This window comes from Lissotriton vulgaris, chromosome 3_1 (genome assembly GCF_964263255.1).
Source record: "Lissotriton vulgaris chromosome 3_1, aLisVul1.2, whole genome shotgun sequence".
Classification (NCBI taxonomy): Eukaryota; Metazoa; Chordata; class Amphibia; order Caudata; family Salamandridae; genus Lissotriton; species Lissotriton vulgaris.
Window position 1 is genome coordinate 479888433 of NC_141689.1, and position 17141 is coordinate 479905573.

At 46.8% G+C, this 17141-nt stretch overlaps 1 protein-coding gene across 7 annotated transcripts in view; it reads left to right on the forward strand.

The window, feature by feature from the left end:
- The window catches only part of MAST4 (microtubule associated serine/threonine kinase family member 4), a 1854902-nt gene that overhangs the window by 1741541 nt on the left and 96220 nt on the right, over positions 1-17141 (forward strand). For all 7 annotated transcript variants that reach the window (XM_086960700.1, XM_086960701.1, XM_086960706.1 and 4 more), the window contains 2 exons: positions 11528-11650; positions 12057-12169. In XM_086960700.1, the coding sequence (XP_086816826.1) occupies positions 11528-11650; positions 12057-12169 (236 nt within the window). The remainder of the gene's footprint in view (positions 1-11527; positions 11651-12056; positions 12170-17141) is intronic.

Sequence of the window (17141 nt, forward strand, 5' to 3'; positions counted from 1 at the left end):
GAGACCAAGAGAGGGAGACCAAGAGAGGGAGACCAAGAGAGGGAGACAGCGGGAGGGAGTCAGACAGACAGAGGGAGACAGAGAAAGGGAGACAGAGAAAGGGAGACAGAGAAAGGGAGGCAGGGAGAGGGAGACAGAGGTAGGGAGACAGAGGGTGACAGACAGAGGGTGACAGACAGAGGGTGACAGACAGAGGGTGACAGACAGAGGGTGACAGACAGAGGGAGGGAGACTGACAGACAGTGCCGGACTGATAATTGCGGGCACCGGGCAATCCCCCGGTAGGCTGGAGGGGGTTGGGGCCGGTTTTCTGCCAGGGGGCCGGTTTTGTGTCTGGGGCCGATTTTCGGTCCGTGAAATAACGTGGGTCACACTCATCGGCGGCTGAATTGTAATTGCATTTATAGCGCACTTGTCATGGTTTCACGTCGCTGAAACAATATACATTTGATTTGATTGATTGAGTGGAGAGTCTGGATACAGGAAGTAATCACTCATGAGGTGGGCGGGCGTGCGTGCGTGCGTAAGGCGTCCACTGCTCACATTGCTGCCTGTGCCGCCCGTTAATGGTGCCAGCCTCATTATGCTGCAGGCAGCGCCTAGACCGAAGTCAGAGCTTTTGCAATTGCACAGTCTTCATTTCAGAGAGATGGCCGGAGACTCGTCATGGCCCTGACTCAATCAGGTCTGTGTTACTTGTACAACTTGTAAATAACATTTAAATGTACAGCTTGACTTCGCCTTTAGAAGCTTTGCTATTGGCTTCTCACGTCACAGGCTGGCCTGGTGCCGCTGCAGGCCGAGCTCTGTCATTATTATAGCACTGGACTTGAAAATATAATTTATTTTACAGCTCTGACTGAGTCTGCCTAACAGCTCGCTGTTTCTGGTCTTCTAAAGCTCTTAAGGAAATCACAGCATATGTTTAGAATAATGTTGCTGCTGGAACAAGATCGGCATTTTGGATAGTAGCGGTTTTCACCCTCCTGAAGAGCACAACAGAATGTTAATATTCCCGTGCAAAAGAACGTGTACATGTAGATCACTAAAGTGCATTTTATGTGGGTAGGTCAGTGGGTAACCGATTTTGTCACACTTCATAAGTTACAATCCTAAATTACAATCTTAATATAGCACAATTACTTATGAACTACACCAAAGGGTCTGTATTCAAAAAGTGTGTTTTAAAGGTTAGAACCCAGGGCTACGTTTTCCCTCAGACTTTCATTATCCTAATGTTGCTAAAATGTTTAGTTTGGATAGAAATATATTGTTTTAAGTAAAACCAAGCACAGAGGAACCTTTTAAATCATGTGCTTGTGCTTCTCCAGAACAAACACTCTAAAAATATATTGCTTACTAGTATGGATGAAATGTGATTCTACAACTTGTAATCCTCACTGTTTTATGTAGCATTTCATTTAGGCTGATTTACACACGTATGGTTAATTGTCTATCTATAATGTGTGCATGATGTAAAGTGCTCCTACACCCTAGTACGAGGAGCACTATAAAATAAATGAAAAACATGAAAGAGCGATGAGTGCCCTTCCATTCAGGTGCTATGTAGCAGTTTCAAGATGCTCTTACAGTTTCTCGCTGTTCATATGGGTGTAACTTCTGATATTTATCTGTCTCCATGAACTTCATTGCTTGATTTTACTCGTGAGAAAGTGTCATTTTTAAGTGTCACACATTGCCTGCACATTGGTCATTGAATATCATTCATAGCTATCATGAAACTATGAAAATGTCACACATAAGCAATCTCAAACCTTGGTATCTATGCTTCAGAGAGAGTCACAGTAGTCTGACTGTCTGAGTCTGCCAGACTGAGACTACTACTCCCCTCTGTCCGTGTCTCCGCTCCGCAGTGCAGCCTGAAGGGAAAAAAGCACAACTGTATTGACCCGGTGCAGACCATGCAGGCAGCCTGCTGCTATGTGGATTTAATAATCAGGAGGAGGTGCCTGCGCCCAGATGCATTGTCTCCTCCGGGCGTTTGCGCGCCACTCTTCAGTTCACCCTTAGGGTGGGGCTGATGGGTGACCAATTGTCATGTCGCATGTGCATTGGGCCTCACGCAATTAAAAGTGCGCGTGACTGCCTGCATCCCAGACGACTGAGACAGAGAGGTAGAGGCACCGTGCTCAGGCCTGACCGTGCGGCCATAATGAAATAATTTCTAGCCCCCCCCTGTCTGAGCAGAGTTTTTCCATCCACTCCAGTCGTCGGCAATGAATGATCATTCATGGTGGGCAGTGGTGGCACTGGGCAGGCATCGCGTGCAGTGGTGGATTTGATTGGTGTTGTGAGCAGGGCAGAGGCAGTGCGGAGCGAGGTGGCCTGAGTTGCGTGCTCACAGGACCGTCGCGGGCTGTGGCTGCAGGCAATACATCAAAAATTGTAATCATGATGAATCCATGATGATTGTCACCGTTCGGGAATATGACAAATAATCATCATCATGATTCAAATTTTTGATTTCATGCGCATGGTGCTGGCGTCCGGGCTGCGATTAAAGTAGGAGAACGAAGGTAATGCAGGCTGGCTGCTTCGTTCGTTCTCCTACTTTAATCGCGGCCTACTGTGATTGCTAGGCCTCTCGGGGGTTGCCTCAGGCGGCCAACTAAAGTAATACAGGCCCAATGAATTTTTTTGCACATACCATCAGATTGAGGCCTAATCAGATGGTATGTGCAAAAAAAACAAAATGGAGCAAACATTATTTGGGGCATGGGCGGCCCCCCAGCCTCTCTCACAAACTGGAGGCTCTGGTGCGGTTGGTCTCGTCTCAAGAGACTCACTCTCTCTGACTCCACTGCGCAGCGCAGAACCGGGATGAATAATTTCCACAGACAGGACCAGGCCATGGCTGTGGAGAGATGTTCCCAGAACAGGAATCATTTTCACAGGCAGGAACAGGCCGAGACTGAGGACATGTGTTCTCGTGACGTGGATAACTTCCATGGTGAGTAGCAAACTAGGTCAGTGTAGAGATGTTCTTCTCTGGTACCAGTTCTACAGTTTCAAGGTAACTTTGGGGACATTCCTTACCTATACCTCCACAGTCTCTTCTGAGTTTGGCTCATGGTCCTTTCTTGGCTTGGCTGTAGTGGTAAAGTTGTGGCTGTGGTACATGTGTGGCTTGATGTAGCAAATGCAGTTGTGTTAGTCTTCATTGTGACTGTGCCTTGTGCCTGATATTTGAGTCTGTGTGTGTGTCTGGCTATGTTACGTCTAGGTATGTTAGATGTTGTGACAGTGGTGTCTTTGGCAGTAACAGGTGTGTGCATGCCACAGATGTGTGTTTTGCTGTGATGTGGTCTCTGCTGCATCCCTGTACTGTGTGGTGTCTATCACTGTCCGTGCTGTGTGTGTCATCATAACTTATGGGCTTTGTATCACTATAAGCCTGTATTGTGTGTTGTGTGACAGTTTTCTGTGCTATGTGTCATTGTGGTTTTGATCTGTATATGTGCTGTATGCTGCAGTGTCACTGTGTGCATGTTTTATGTCATTGTGTATGTATTGTGTGACACTGTGTCTTTGCTGTGTGTCACTTTGTTTCCGTGCTGTATGTACGTCTGATTGACAGCATGTGTTTGACTTGTATTCCACTGTTCTATCGTGTGTGTTGTTTATACATATTAATAGTAAGTAATTTATTAGATCAATTTATGATTGTTTACATCACCAAGTAAAAACATACTCATAAAAATACAAATCTAACAGAAACATTTTACAGCATCATTAATTTCATAATTACTATACAAAAATAAAAATACATTTTATACTACGTCATTAATATAAAAAGAGCTATACAAAAAAGACAATTGCAGTAGTTTCCGAACTACTTAATAGCCATGAGGAGAGTAGTTCTCTTGGGTAGCTAACATTTTACTTACTTACATATTAATATATTTCTTTGGATATAGCTGTATCACTGTTTTTCTGGCTGTGACGTGTATGTTTGTCTGTCACAGTGTGTACACAGTCTGTCTCTGTGTGATTGCATCCATCTGGATCTTTGTGTCTAGCTACATTGTGTGCTAAAGTGGCACCATGACTGTGTCTGCCTCTGTGTCAGTGTCTAAATACTTGTCTGACAGTTTCCATGTGTAATTAAATGTCTGATTGCTTCTTGTTTGCCTTTCTGCATGTGTGGTTATTTTTGTGTATCTGTCTGGTGCTGCCGTCTCTGATTGTTTAAGGACATTTGAGTGGGATAATAGTATAGATAAAGAGTATTTGATTGATAGTATTGGCTGATACTCATGTTCTATACAGCTATAGCCACTGTCTTCAGTACAGCCATGGGAACATTCTGTGATACAATAATGCACATTTACTACAGTAGCATAACAGCATGTTTTGCCCTGCATTAATGCCTATTCTGTAGGGCAATAATAGCCATTCTCTGTAGTGAAATGATTACATAGTCTCTAGGACAGTTGTGGCCTCAGTCCTGTAGGAGAGTGATTGCATTAATTCTGTAGTACAGTCATGGAACCATTCTGTGTAAAATAATGTTCATATAACATAGTACAAAACGACATTACATTCATGCCCATTCTACAGTGCAATACTAGCCTTATTCTTTAGTGAAATGATGACACTCTGTAGTACAATAGCCTCAATCGGTAGTGTAGCAATGACATACTATAATACACATATTGCATTTTCTGTACTACAATCATTGCATATTTTGTAGTACAGACTCACAGAGATGGTCATATTTGGGACAAAGATGGCTACATTCAAAAGTACAGCCAAGGGGACATTCTGTACTACATTAATGGGCATATACTGCTGTACCGTAATGACATGTTATTCAGTACATTGATACCCGTTTTTTATACAATAATATCTATTTTATCTAGTTCAACTATTCCCTTATTCTGTAGTGAAATAATATTGCATTATGTGGAACAACGATGGCGCTTTGGTGTAGAGAGGGTAAAATTATAAGTAAGTTAGTGGTATGTTCTGTAGTGAAATGATGGAAATCTCTCTCTTTCTCCCTTTCTCTCCTTCCATCTCTCCCCTTTCTCTCTCTCTCTCCTTTTCTATCTCCCTCTCTCTCTCCTTCCATCTCTTCTCCTCTCTCACTGTATCCCTCTCTCTATCCCTCTCTCTTTTTCTATCCTTCTCTCGCTCTCCCACTCTCTCTCTCTCTCTTTCTCTCTCTCCCCCTCTCTCCCTCCCTCCCTCTCTCTCTTTCTTTCTCTCGCCCCCTCTTGCTCCCTCTCCCTTTCTCTCTCTCTCTCCCTCTCTTTTTCCCTCCCCCTTTCTCTATCCCTCTCCCTTTCTCTATTTCTCTATCCTCTCTCTCTCGCTCTCTCTCACTCGCTCTTTATTTATCCCTCTCAATCTTTCTCTCTATACCTATCCTTCTCTTGCTCTCTTACTCTCTCTCTCCCTCTGTATATCCCCATATCTCTCTTGCTTCCTCTCTCGTTCTCTATCCCTTTCTCTCTCTTTCTCTCACTCACTCCTTCTCTCTCTCTCACTCCCTCCTTCTCTTTCTTCCTCTCCCCCTCTCTCTCTCCCCATCTCTCTCTCTCCCCCTCCCTCCCTCCCTCTCTCTCCCCCTTTCTCTCTCCCTATCCCTCTCTAGCTCTCTCACTCTCTGCCCCCTCTCTCTCCCTCCGCTCTCTCACTATCTCTCTCTCTCTCCCTCTCTGTTCCTCTCACTCTCCCTCTCTCTCCCTCCCTCTCCGTCCCTCCCCCTCTTTCCATCCCTCTCCTTGTCCTTCTCTCAGTCCTCTCCTTCCTCTAGCTCTCATTCTCTTCCTCTTTTTCTCCCTCTTCTTTTCCCTTTCTCTTCCTCTGTCTCCCTCTCTCTCTCTCTCCCCTTCCTTCCCTCCCCTCTCTCTCCTCCTTCCTTCCTTCCCTCCCTCTCTCTCTCCCCCATTCCTTCCCTCCCTCTCTCTCTCCTCCCATTTCTCTTCCCCATGTAAAACATAGCCATACCTATTGCCTCGGTCAGTGCTTGTTCATGCTCCCAGCGTTTCTATATAATATTTTGTGTCAATGAATGTATTATGCAGACGTCTTAATTTATTTTTCATGAGTGTTCAGACCTCTCGGCGGATCCTTCTGGGGGTTGGAGGAGAGGGGGCAGGGTGCCTCATCACTATTTAGACCTGGTGCTCTTTAAGGTCATCATCTACTATTTACTGTGCTTTGAAAGTTGATACTATTGAATATGTAATGAAAAATGTGCTGTAAAATTCACCATTTTGGTCTGTCTTTTTCCAAAATGTTCCCAAAAAAACCCTAGTAGTGGTCGGGCTCGCGCGCTGCGCGCGCTCGCTATGTGCCGGGCGGGGGCTGGTCTGGAAAAATTTGCCAGGGCTGCTTTCAGTTCCCAGTCCGGCCCTGCTGACAGACAGAGGGAGGGAGACTGACAGACAGAGGGAGGGAGACTGACAGACAGAGGGAGGGAGACTGACAGACGGAGAGAGACTGACAGAGGGAGGGAGACTGACAGACAGACAGAGGGAGGGAGACTGACAGACAGAGGGAGGGAGACAGACCGAGGGAGGGAGACAGGCCGAGGGAGGGAGACCGACCGAGGGAGGGAGACAGACCGAGGGAGGGAGACAGACCGAGGGAGGGAGACAGACCGAGGGAGGAGGGAGGGAGACAGACCGAGGGAGGGAGACAGACCGAGGGAGGGAGACAGACCGAGGGAGGGAGACAGACCGAGGGAGGGAGACAGACCGAGGGAGGGAGGGAGACCGAGGGAGGGAGAGAGACCGGGTGAGGGAGACAGAGGGAGGGAGACAGACAGACAGAGGGAGGGAGACAGACAGACAGAGGGAGGGAGACAGACAGAGGGAGGGAGACAGACAGACAGAGGGAGGGAGACAGACAGACAGAGGGAGGGAGACTGACAGACAGAGGGAGGGAGACTGACAGACAGAGGGAGGGAGACTGACAGACAGAGGGAGGGAGACTGACAGACAGAGGGAGGGAGACAGACAGACAGACAGAGGGAGGGAGGGAGACAGACAGACAGAGGGAGGGAGACAGACAGACAGAGGGAGGGAGACAGACAGACAGAGGGAGGGAGACAGACAGACAGAGGGAGGGAGACAGACAGACAGAGGGAGGGAGACAGACAGACAGACAGAGGGAGGGAGACAGACCGACAGAGGGAGGGAGACAGACCGACAGAGGGAGGGAGACAGACAGACAGAGGGAGGGAGACAGACAGACAGAGGGAGGGAGACAGACAGACAGAGGGAGGGAGACAGACAGACAGAGGGAGGGAGACAGACAGACCGAGGGAGGGAGACAGACCGAGGGAGGGAGACCGGGAGAGGGAGACCGGGAGAGGGAGACAGAGGGAGGGAGACAGAGGGAGGGAGACAGAGGGAGGGAGACAGAGGGAGGGTGACCGACGGAGGGAGGGTGACCGACGGAGGGAGGGTGACCGACGGAGGGAGGGAGACAGACGGAGGGAGGGAGACAGACGGAGGGAGGGAGACAGACGGAGGGAGGGAGACAGACGGAGTGAGGGAGACAGACGGAGTGAGGGAGACAGACGGAGGGAGGGAGACAGATGGAGGGAGGGAGAGGGAGGGAGACAGGGAGAGAGAGACCGGAAGAGGGAGACCGGGGGAGGGAGACCGGGGGAGGGAGACCGGGGGAGGGAGACAGAGGGAGGGAGACAGACCGAGGGAGGGAGACAGACCGGGTGAGGGAGACAGACCGGGTGAGGGAGACAGAGGAAGGGAGACAGAGGGTGACCGACAGAGGGAGGGTGACCGACAGAGGGAGGGTGACCGACAGAGGGAGGGTGACAGACAGAGGGAGGAGGGTGACAGAGGGAGGGAGAGAGAAAGAGGGAGGGAGACAGTGGGATGGAGACAGAGGGAGACAGAGGGTGACGGAGGGAGGGAGGAGGAGGGAGGGAACGGGAGACAGAGGGAGTGAGAGAGAGGGTGACGGAGGGAAGGAAATGAAGGCAGACTGAGAGAGGGAGACAGAGAGAGGGAGACAAGAAGACAGAGAGAGGGAGTCAGAGGGAGACAGAGGAAGGGAGAGGGAGACAGAGGGAGGGAGGGAGAGAGAGAGAGGGGGATAAGTGTGTGTATGCGGGTCTGGTGGCACAGTGGACGTAGGCGTCCACTGCAGGGACCTGTGTTCAACCTCATGGTCACAGTTTTTTTGTGGGTCTAGCCCCACCCCCCTCCCCCACTGACCCCGCCCCCACCAGTGTAGCCCTCGGCCACAAACCACACTGTAAATTTGGCCCCCGAGAGAAAGTTTGTGAGTACCCATGGGCTGGATACTATAGTGCTGCAGCTACTTCCAGCACAGTTTTTGACTTCCTGCAGATCTTGAACATTTTATTGATACGCAATGATGACACCTGTTCCTTATGAATGAACAAATCCACCTTTTCCTTTGGTGCTATATGATACTTTTCTTGTCCACCCCACCACACCTTTATGTAGAGGTGACACTGACAAAATCCTAACTTTGCATTCCCTTGTCATGTTATCCAAATTCTGTTGTTTATTCTCTAGGAGTATGATGAGGCATTGTGTAAACCTCTTTGTTGTTTATGGTCGTTCCAGGCCATGCCTGGATTTCCTTTTGCATTCTCTATTTGCCATGCCTTATAAAGCATGCTCAAGCTTCTGTATTGTGAATTCAAATTGTAACATTAAAATATTTAGCAGTAGATCTCTTTGAGAAATGATAGCATTGATAGGAACAGAAGACCCAGATGTAAAGGAATCCTTTCCTTCTCTCACAGGTCTATTTTATTTGCCTTTAGACTCGTTTGATCCATTGTATCTCTTTGCTACTTACAGCTAAGTCAGATATACCCACAGAAAAATCACAGTTAATCCCAAGCATCCTTTCAATTGACTTGGGATAAGGACAGACAGTTAACTAGAAAACCATCCCCTCGGGCTTTTTATCATACAACAAAATATGATGCCTGGGCTGCAAACTTGTAGGCGTTTTATTTTCATCCCTCTTGCTTGGCGCTTGCAGTGATTACTAGGATCTACAAACAGCCTTAGGAAATGGTTTAATGTTGGCCACGGGCTCTCTTTCTATAATGTGGCACTCCACTGGTATAGCCTGCAAATCTTAAAGGCTAGGCCCAGAGCACGCAGCCCAAATAGAAGGCGCATTGGAGGAGGATACATTCTTGAAATTAAAGCCATAATGTCCTTGCAATACTATACTGAACTGGAATATTTTCCAAGGGGCTACTGATTCCTTTATTATCAAGATCATCCTGGGTTTCATGAACGGCACACTTTAAGAAACGCGCCCAATAGCAGGTCCTATCAGCCAACAGCAGCCAGTTCTCCCAATACAACTGATAAAGGTCTATTCAGTGTTCCCAGTACACTGCTAACTGGAAAATCTCCATGCTGTCAATGACCCCCTCTAGTTATAGGACCTTTTCCTGGACCTATACAATCTACACACTCAGCGGGGACTAAATTCCCCAGATCAGAAGCGGCTCCCACGCCTCCCTCTGACCTATTAGTTGTAGAGTCAGTAAATGAGTAAAGTGTTTAGTTCTTGCAGCTAGTCCTTCACATAGGTATTTAACTCAAGGACTGACACAGGAAAATTTGACTTTTGTGTAAACAGTAGCAGTGATGTCCTTTTTAATGTCAATTCCAAATGTTCTGAGGAAAAGTAGGTGTTTACATTCTTAAAGGGTGGGGATAGCCTACTATTGGTAGAGACTCCCTATTTAGTCCTGAACTAGAACTCACGAGGCCCACATCTTCATATGCAAGTTAATGTTTTGATATCCTGTGAGATTTACTTGATGGTAACCAATATTTCACAGTGGGCATTTTGGAAGGTCCTAAATGGTTCAGAGATACTCTTCCTTATAGTTACACCAAGACAAAGGTATTCCATCAGCTTCTGGTGACACCCCTGGAAGGACACCACCAGAGAGTAAAGGAGCCCTTTAAATGGCACACAGCTGCACGTTACCTGGTAGCCATTAGCTTATGCTGATTATATTTCTCTCAATCTCAGTAGATGTCATTATCTAAATGAATCCACCTTGAATGAGAACTACCTTGTCATGTCTGAAATGAAAATAATCAAAATCTGTATTTGGGTATGTGTTTCCCGCAAAGCTATGTGGAGCCAAAACTCTGCACAGTTTTTTTTATGAAGCCTGCACCACTTTCTATACTTTCTGAGTACCTTAATTTATTTTGATCACAGCTTATTTTAACCTCCGGTGCAATAGATAGCTTAAGCTTTTTTTAATTTTTTTTTATTGTTATTTACAGGATAAACATTACAACTACTGACAGACATATAATTGCACCTTCTTGGTTAAGTTGTCGTCGTTGACTTAAAACAGAAAACAAACATATAACGTAGAACATAAAGCGTCTGGTGGTTGAGAGATTTCTTACCCTTTTTGAAATTATTAAGTTGAGCTAGCCTTCATTCATTCCTTAACTATTAGGAGGAGGAGTCGGTGTCGATGTAATCATTCTGTTTCATCACTAGTGAGAGGAAGCTTTGGGGTTCGGTCCCCTGATGATAAGCAAGCCTTAGTGGCTTTTTATAGAGCAAACTTGACCCGAAGGTATCAAAGGCTTTACATGAGCACCAGTTACCTTACACAAGGACACATTCATTTTTTTTGTTGGTTAGGCACGGGGAAATTAAGTGAACGGGGAGATTAAGTGATTTGCCCAGAATCACAGGACGTTGAGCGTCATTGCCGAGACTCGAACCCCGTTCCCCAGATTTTTTTAAGATTGACCGTCCTAGCCCATTAGGTTCACATTCTCTCCCCTGAAGCCTTTGTTTTCTCTCACTGCATGAGTCTGGACAGAGCTGGTGCTTTAAAGGGGGGGAGGATGCATCCTACGGTGTCAACCTAGAAGCGATGCCTATCACTCCAAAAAGCCCAAACACGTGTTTTGGTCTGCATTGGGGCGGGGGGGGTTGAGGGAGGGGGAAGGGGGATAAATGTAGTTTTGTCATGCACGCCAAACCTAGACAGTGTTGGACTACAGAACCCTTTTGACACTGTTCAGTTCAAGACCAATTTACATACGTCCACATCACACAGCTGATTTGTGGTATGTAGAAGGTATGCCAAAGTCCTTCCTACAGAGTGTGGTGTGAGGTCTTTAAGTAGCCAGAAGGGTTGGCAAACAATAACCGTGGTTTACCAAAGCAGTATCCAGTGGAATAACCAAATTTGTTTTTTGTGGAAATGACAAAAGTACGCACAACAGGTTTGCAAATGTTATTTCTTTTCCTGTTATCAATGTGTATTGCATCTTGCATGGTCTGATCCTCACTTGACTCACTGTGGCATGTTTGTGGACAATACACATGGCCGCGAGGGTGTGCGGCTTGGGGGCTCCTTGTGTTAGACTGGAGACTGCCTCAGTACCTCCTACATCTCCTTTGCTACTGGAGTCTCCAGTGAAAAGAAGCTGTTGCCTTAGATTTGTGTTGGAGTCACACCTGCCTCTGCCTCTTGCTTCCTCAGGTGGGGCCTTTGAGGTGAAGGAGCACCCGTTCTTCTCCACCTTGGACTGGACTGGCCTACTGAGGCAGAAGGCAGAGTTCATCCCGCAGCTGGAGTCTGAGGATGACACCAGCTACTTCGATAGTGAGTACTTGCTCCTTCCCAGTCTGCTTGGGCCACAAGGCATCTTTGAGATAATGGCACTTACGCTTTCTAAGGGATTTTTCTAAACCTGGCGTGAATGACTCTAGTGCATTATATTCGTACTGTTTTCGTGTAACTTGTTTATTCCAGGTATGGTAAATTTATTTAGGACAAGAGCTCTTAGTGGATTAATGCTTCTGTTGTATAGATTGTTGTGTAATTTGAAGGTCACAGGTTGAGATTCGGGCGGGTCACCTTAGATTTTCATTCCCTTCTGAGGTCTTTAAAATGCACACCTTTGAGGTGGGTAGTAACTAACAGCTGTTGGCACCAGTTTCAGGTGAGACAAAGCGTAAGGTTTGCAACTGGAAGCTTGTCATTAATAATGCTATTACTTTCTGTGCAGCGCGCTCTGAGAAGTATCACCACATGGAAACCGAAGAGGAGGAAGACACAAACGATGAAGACTTTAGTTTGGAAATCAGGCAGTTTTCCTCAAGTTCACACAGGTTTTCAAAAGTAAGTGGGCATGGAGAAGGAGGTTCAATTTTTATAAGTTTTGTTAGACTGCATTGAGAACTACTGGATGGCTGTTTACTGTAGTGAAAACAGCAAGCTGTTATTGCATGACTAGTCTGTCGGACAGACCTGCACCTCTGGTATCCTTCTAGAGTAGAACTTGAATCTCACTCCTTACAGCTGGCCCCAGGTAATTGAAACCTTTACTCTGTGGTGGATCATCAGTACTGGTCAGAGCCAGAAAATGAATGGAGGAACTTGGAAGCATTATGTGATGCTAATCCCTTTAACTTCCTCAGGTGCTGGAATCAAGATTCATGCACACATTTCATATTATAAGGGCGGGGGGTATGAACGAAACGGAAGAGACATTGAAAACGGTGCAAGCACTGGCACCCTGTAGAGAAGAGCTGTGCCACGAAAGAGAATACGATAAACACAAATAATTCTCTCTCCATAAGAATGGCACTTGCAGGACCACTTGACGTGGGAGGTTCTGGAGTCCAGAAACCTGGTAAGGCAGCAGCGAACTGAGAAAGTCCCAAGAAGAGAGTAAGTTAGTTCCATAAGGTAGAAAAGCGCTATAAAAGGAGTGGAATGAAAGAAAGCTACATTTGAACTTCAAAAACATTGGCTAGCAGCGAGTAATGATAGTGTCGTCCGGTCAAGGATGACCTCTCTCATATACTCATCCTACTGGTAGTGCCCTGGCGGTCCTTCATGAGAAGCGTTGCATTGGATAGAGCTCGAGTCTGCCATGTGCGTCATCATGATGCGCTGTGTGGAATTGTGTACCTCGTGGCAGTCAGCAAAAATGCCAGGCTCAACCAGAGCTAACTGAGGCGGTATCATACGTTTGGAAGATGAACCTATACACCCTGCTAAAAAGGGGAGCGCCAGCACCCACTCCCCTGATCAGGTGCCCACATGACACTGGAATTCCTCCATATGGGTATGTCGCAGTGCTCATCACCCGGATATATCTAGTTTGGTTGCAGTATTTTCAGGACAAGAACGTGCTCTCCAAATTACAAACTACTTGTTGTTCTTTTGCTCCTGCTAAGTGTCACCTCAGGTTTATTTTGCATATACTTTTGAATTACAGAAAAATTTAAACAATGGGAGTGTGAAATCTGTCAGTGGAGGCATTATGCCTCAAGACTCGTGCTTTCCTGGGACTCACTCTGTCATCAATATTTATTTCTATATTTTTTATTTGCAAGCAAGCCTGCCGCCTTTACGACTAATAAGGCAGACCACTAGATGGGGACACTTTACCTGAAGTAAATTTTTTGTTCTGGCATTACACAAGACCTTTTGATTGATGAAAACGTATAATATAGTTATAATGACTTTCAGCCAGCGCTCTTCACCTATTGGTATGTTATTCTGCTCACTACCACTTAAAACGATGGGTAGCCCACTTCAGCGATTGGCTAATTTCACAATGAGTGGTGGCACTCTTCTCTTTCACAAGCAGCACTTCGGAGCACACACAGTTGTTTCTTTTATGTAGAGGCTCCAGTGGTAATGTGTGCTTTTTTATGACCTAAATAATATTTTGCTGGAATCTGATGACAGAACTGTTGGCTTTGCCAGTGTATTTTTTAACACTTTAGGGGGTCCTAGCCAACGTTGACACAGACCAAAACAGTGCAGTTGAGACATTTGCAACACTTCCAAATAAACCCCCCAGAGATAATAACAGTGGGCCAGGAGCCTCCTGTGAGAGGGACTCTGTGCCTGGCATCATCAAGTGGTCCTCTCCCACTGCAGGTGAGGTTTCTCCAGTGACTGCGTGCTCAGGACCCAACAAATGGGCCCTTAGTCCCTTTTTCTTTCATTGATTTCACAAAGCTGTATGCCGTTCTCGTGTTGGGCCTCCACTATCTCTCCAGCCCCCCTCCCTCTCTAGACGGAGGAATAAACGTCTGGGCATCGCAGAGGTCTCTCCTCTACCCATTCCCACACCACCTCAGGAGAGTCAAAGAAACGGCTCTTCTCTTGATAGAGTATCTTCAGATGGGCCAGAAACAAGAGCATATACTTGAGTCCCAGTGATCAGTGCTCTATGTGCTCTTTCTATGATGAAGCAGCTGTAAACCTCGTCCTTTGGCACCCAGCTGTGCAACCAATCCCACATGAATCTCGTTGGGACAGAGTCCTCTATCCACCACACAGATATTATTCCTGCGGAACCTCCCCTTCGCATCCTCAGTGCAGGCCTCCAGCTGAATCACCAACCGTTGCAGGGTGGCCAAGCATTTTCTTCGGCCTACGACACCCTATCTTCCACCTCGGTCACTCTGTGCGCGGTGTTGCGTAAGTCCTGTCTGATCAGTGTAAGGTCTACCTTAAGTTCCCCCATCTTGCCTTCTGTGGTGACCTTGAGGTCCTCAATGGCACTAAGGATAGGAGAGGTTTAGGGGTCCCCCTCCAGTGCAGGAGCTCCTTCCTTCTCCCCTGGCCCCTCTGCGGGGCCCCTGCTGTTTGGTGAATTTTGTCTGTCTTTTGCTGGGAGTCCATAGTAGTCAACTTCTTTTCGCCATGCTGGCGGTACAAGCAGGAAGCGTCACTGGGATTCCAAAGTTGTGAGGGCAGGACCCCCTGTCTAAGGGGTGAGTATCACACTGACCCACAGATATCAGCCTAGACCGAGCTTCAAAGTCAGGCAGTCGGGACCTCAGCCACACCCCAAAAACCCTTGCGAAACAAATCTATCCCCTGGGGAAAAAATCTTAGTTTCCAAAGGGAGGGAAAAGAACTGTAAGTGGTCAGAATGTCCTTCCTGCGCTACAGGCACCGATCAGGACTGAGTGGGACCCGTTCAAAAACCCCATCCAGTGCCCCTCCCAAGAAAGCTCACCCCTCAGTAGCTGTAATGGTACAATATCCGGTGAGGTCTAGCCCAGTGCCCCCGGGAGGACACCGCAACCCCAGTTCCTGTAAGGCGGCCGCAGCTATAGCGCCCAAGGCCAAAAACGTGGGTTATGGACTAGTAGGGCAGGCCTCGTCTCTCCAGGTCTCATTCAGCAGATCCAGGCCGGGTGATCCATGACACCACAATGCCAGTCCTAGCTAGGGGCTGCTCCATCACATTCTTAGTCTGTTGGGAATGACCGAGGGCCGAACCACAGATCTCCAGCCAGGTTAGTGCCTTCAGAAGCAATGGCCTCAGTTCATCTGGGGGGTTATCTGTTCAGGCACCCTCCCTCTTTTCACAGCCGTAGGGTGGCCGCCAACTGCCACCAAGCCGGCTCCACAAAGGGGGGCCCCGGACACTCACCAGTAGGGGCAGGGGCTGGAAGCCATAGAGTCACACCTGCTCTGTTCTTTGATGCCGCTGACTTCTCTTTCCCTCTATAGCTTCTCCAGCGCGGTTGGGCCCTGCAGAATACCAACGCCCTCATTAGTGTCCCAGGCACCGCCTCCTCACGTCATCGGCTCCTGCACTAAGCCATGTTCATGTGTAACCAAGTTAAGCCTGGTGGTCCCCTGACTGGCAGAGCAGACTGAAATAATTCACATTTGTGTTTCTGTTCCCTCTCATTAAGGGAAATATCAGGAAGCACAGACAGTGGGTAGCATTGTTCCAATGCCCATGGATTTAGCCACGAAAATCTGATTATCGGCTCATGTCAGAATTCGCACAATAATGCAGCTTAGAAGTAGGTTTGTCATATTTTACAGCCTACTTACTGTTCGTTAGGCCTTAGGTAAGTGTATCTATGCCGCTGCAATGCCTGAATAGTAAAATGTGTGCAATAGGTAAATGAGCATTGCTTATTGTGCGAGACATGACTTGTCCCATCAGGGTAATTTCATTAATCAGAACAATAAAGCTATTGATGTGAGAGGACAGTCTCTTGAAGTGCAGCGAACTAAGCATGTGAAATTAAATCTGCACTGCACAATCTGAGAGCGCTGTGTTTTTTGTAGTGAAAGAGAGCTGCGTTTAAGCTGTGTGGCAAGACTGCTATCTTGATACGGCCATTCATCTCTGACATAAAACCCAGATTGGAGCACTGAGCACAAAGACTGTGCTTTATAAACCATGGATTTTTCTGGAAGAAACACAACAAGAAGTAACTCATATTTGTAGTGTTCAACAAATCGGAAACGAGAAACAAGCACTGCCCACTGAGTTGCTGGGTTAGAAAACAAAAGGCAGCACTTGAGTGGGTCTCAGCTTCAGACCGGGGGGAACGGTGAGTGTGCTGCTGGTTTTGCAAACAAAAAGAAGCACTACAGTGGTTTCCTGCTTCAGCCCCGGAGGCGGGGTGGGGAGGACTGATGAGTTCACGTTGTGATCGGAGGGTTGGCTTCACGTAGAGGTGCTCACAAGCTTGAAAGTAGTTCCAGCAAAGCCGATGAAAACAGTACTTTGGCCACGGGAGACTGATAATAGAAACACTCGAAGAACAACAGGAAACCGCATGCTACAGTCAATAGGAATGGAGGAAAATAAGAGGCTAGCACACAAACCAATGAAAAGCAAGGGCGGGATGTAAGCCCTTTCTATGATTTATATTAAATACAATAGATTTCACAAGCAACACCTGAAAACAACTTCAATTTTCACCTCTTTTTTAATAAACTAGTTGTATTGATGGTGTAAACTCACAATCTCAGGGACCGAAAACTAAAATATCAAATGAAGTTATTTTTTAACTCAATGTAAACCATTTTATGTAAATATCTATAACATTCTCATTTATTTATTAGATTTTACGGAGTGTTATTCTCTACTTCTACATAGTTTGCAATGGTTAGACTCGGAGGAATACGGTTGTTCCAATGCTTTTCAGCTCACACAGCCAAAATATAAGCTATTTTTGATTGCACCAGCTGTTGGTTACTGTGCACTACATTTAAGAGTGAAAAGTAGCAGCCATAATATATATTATATAGCGAAAAAAGTCTGAAAGTATAGTAACAATCTTATTCCTTTATGCACGTTTGAAATGCTCTG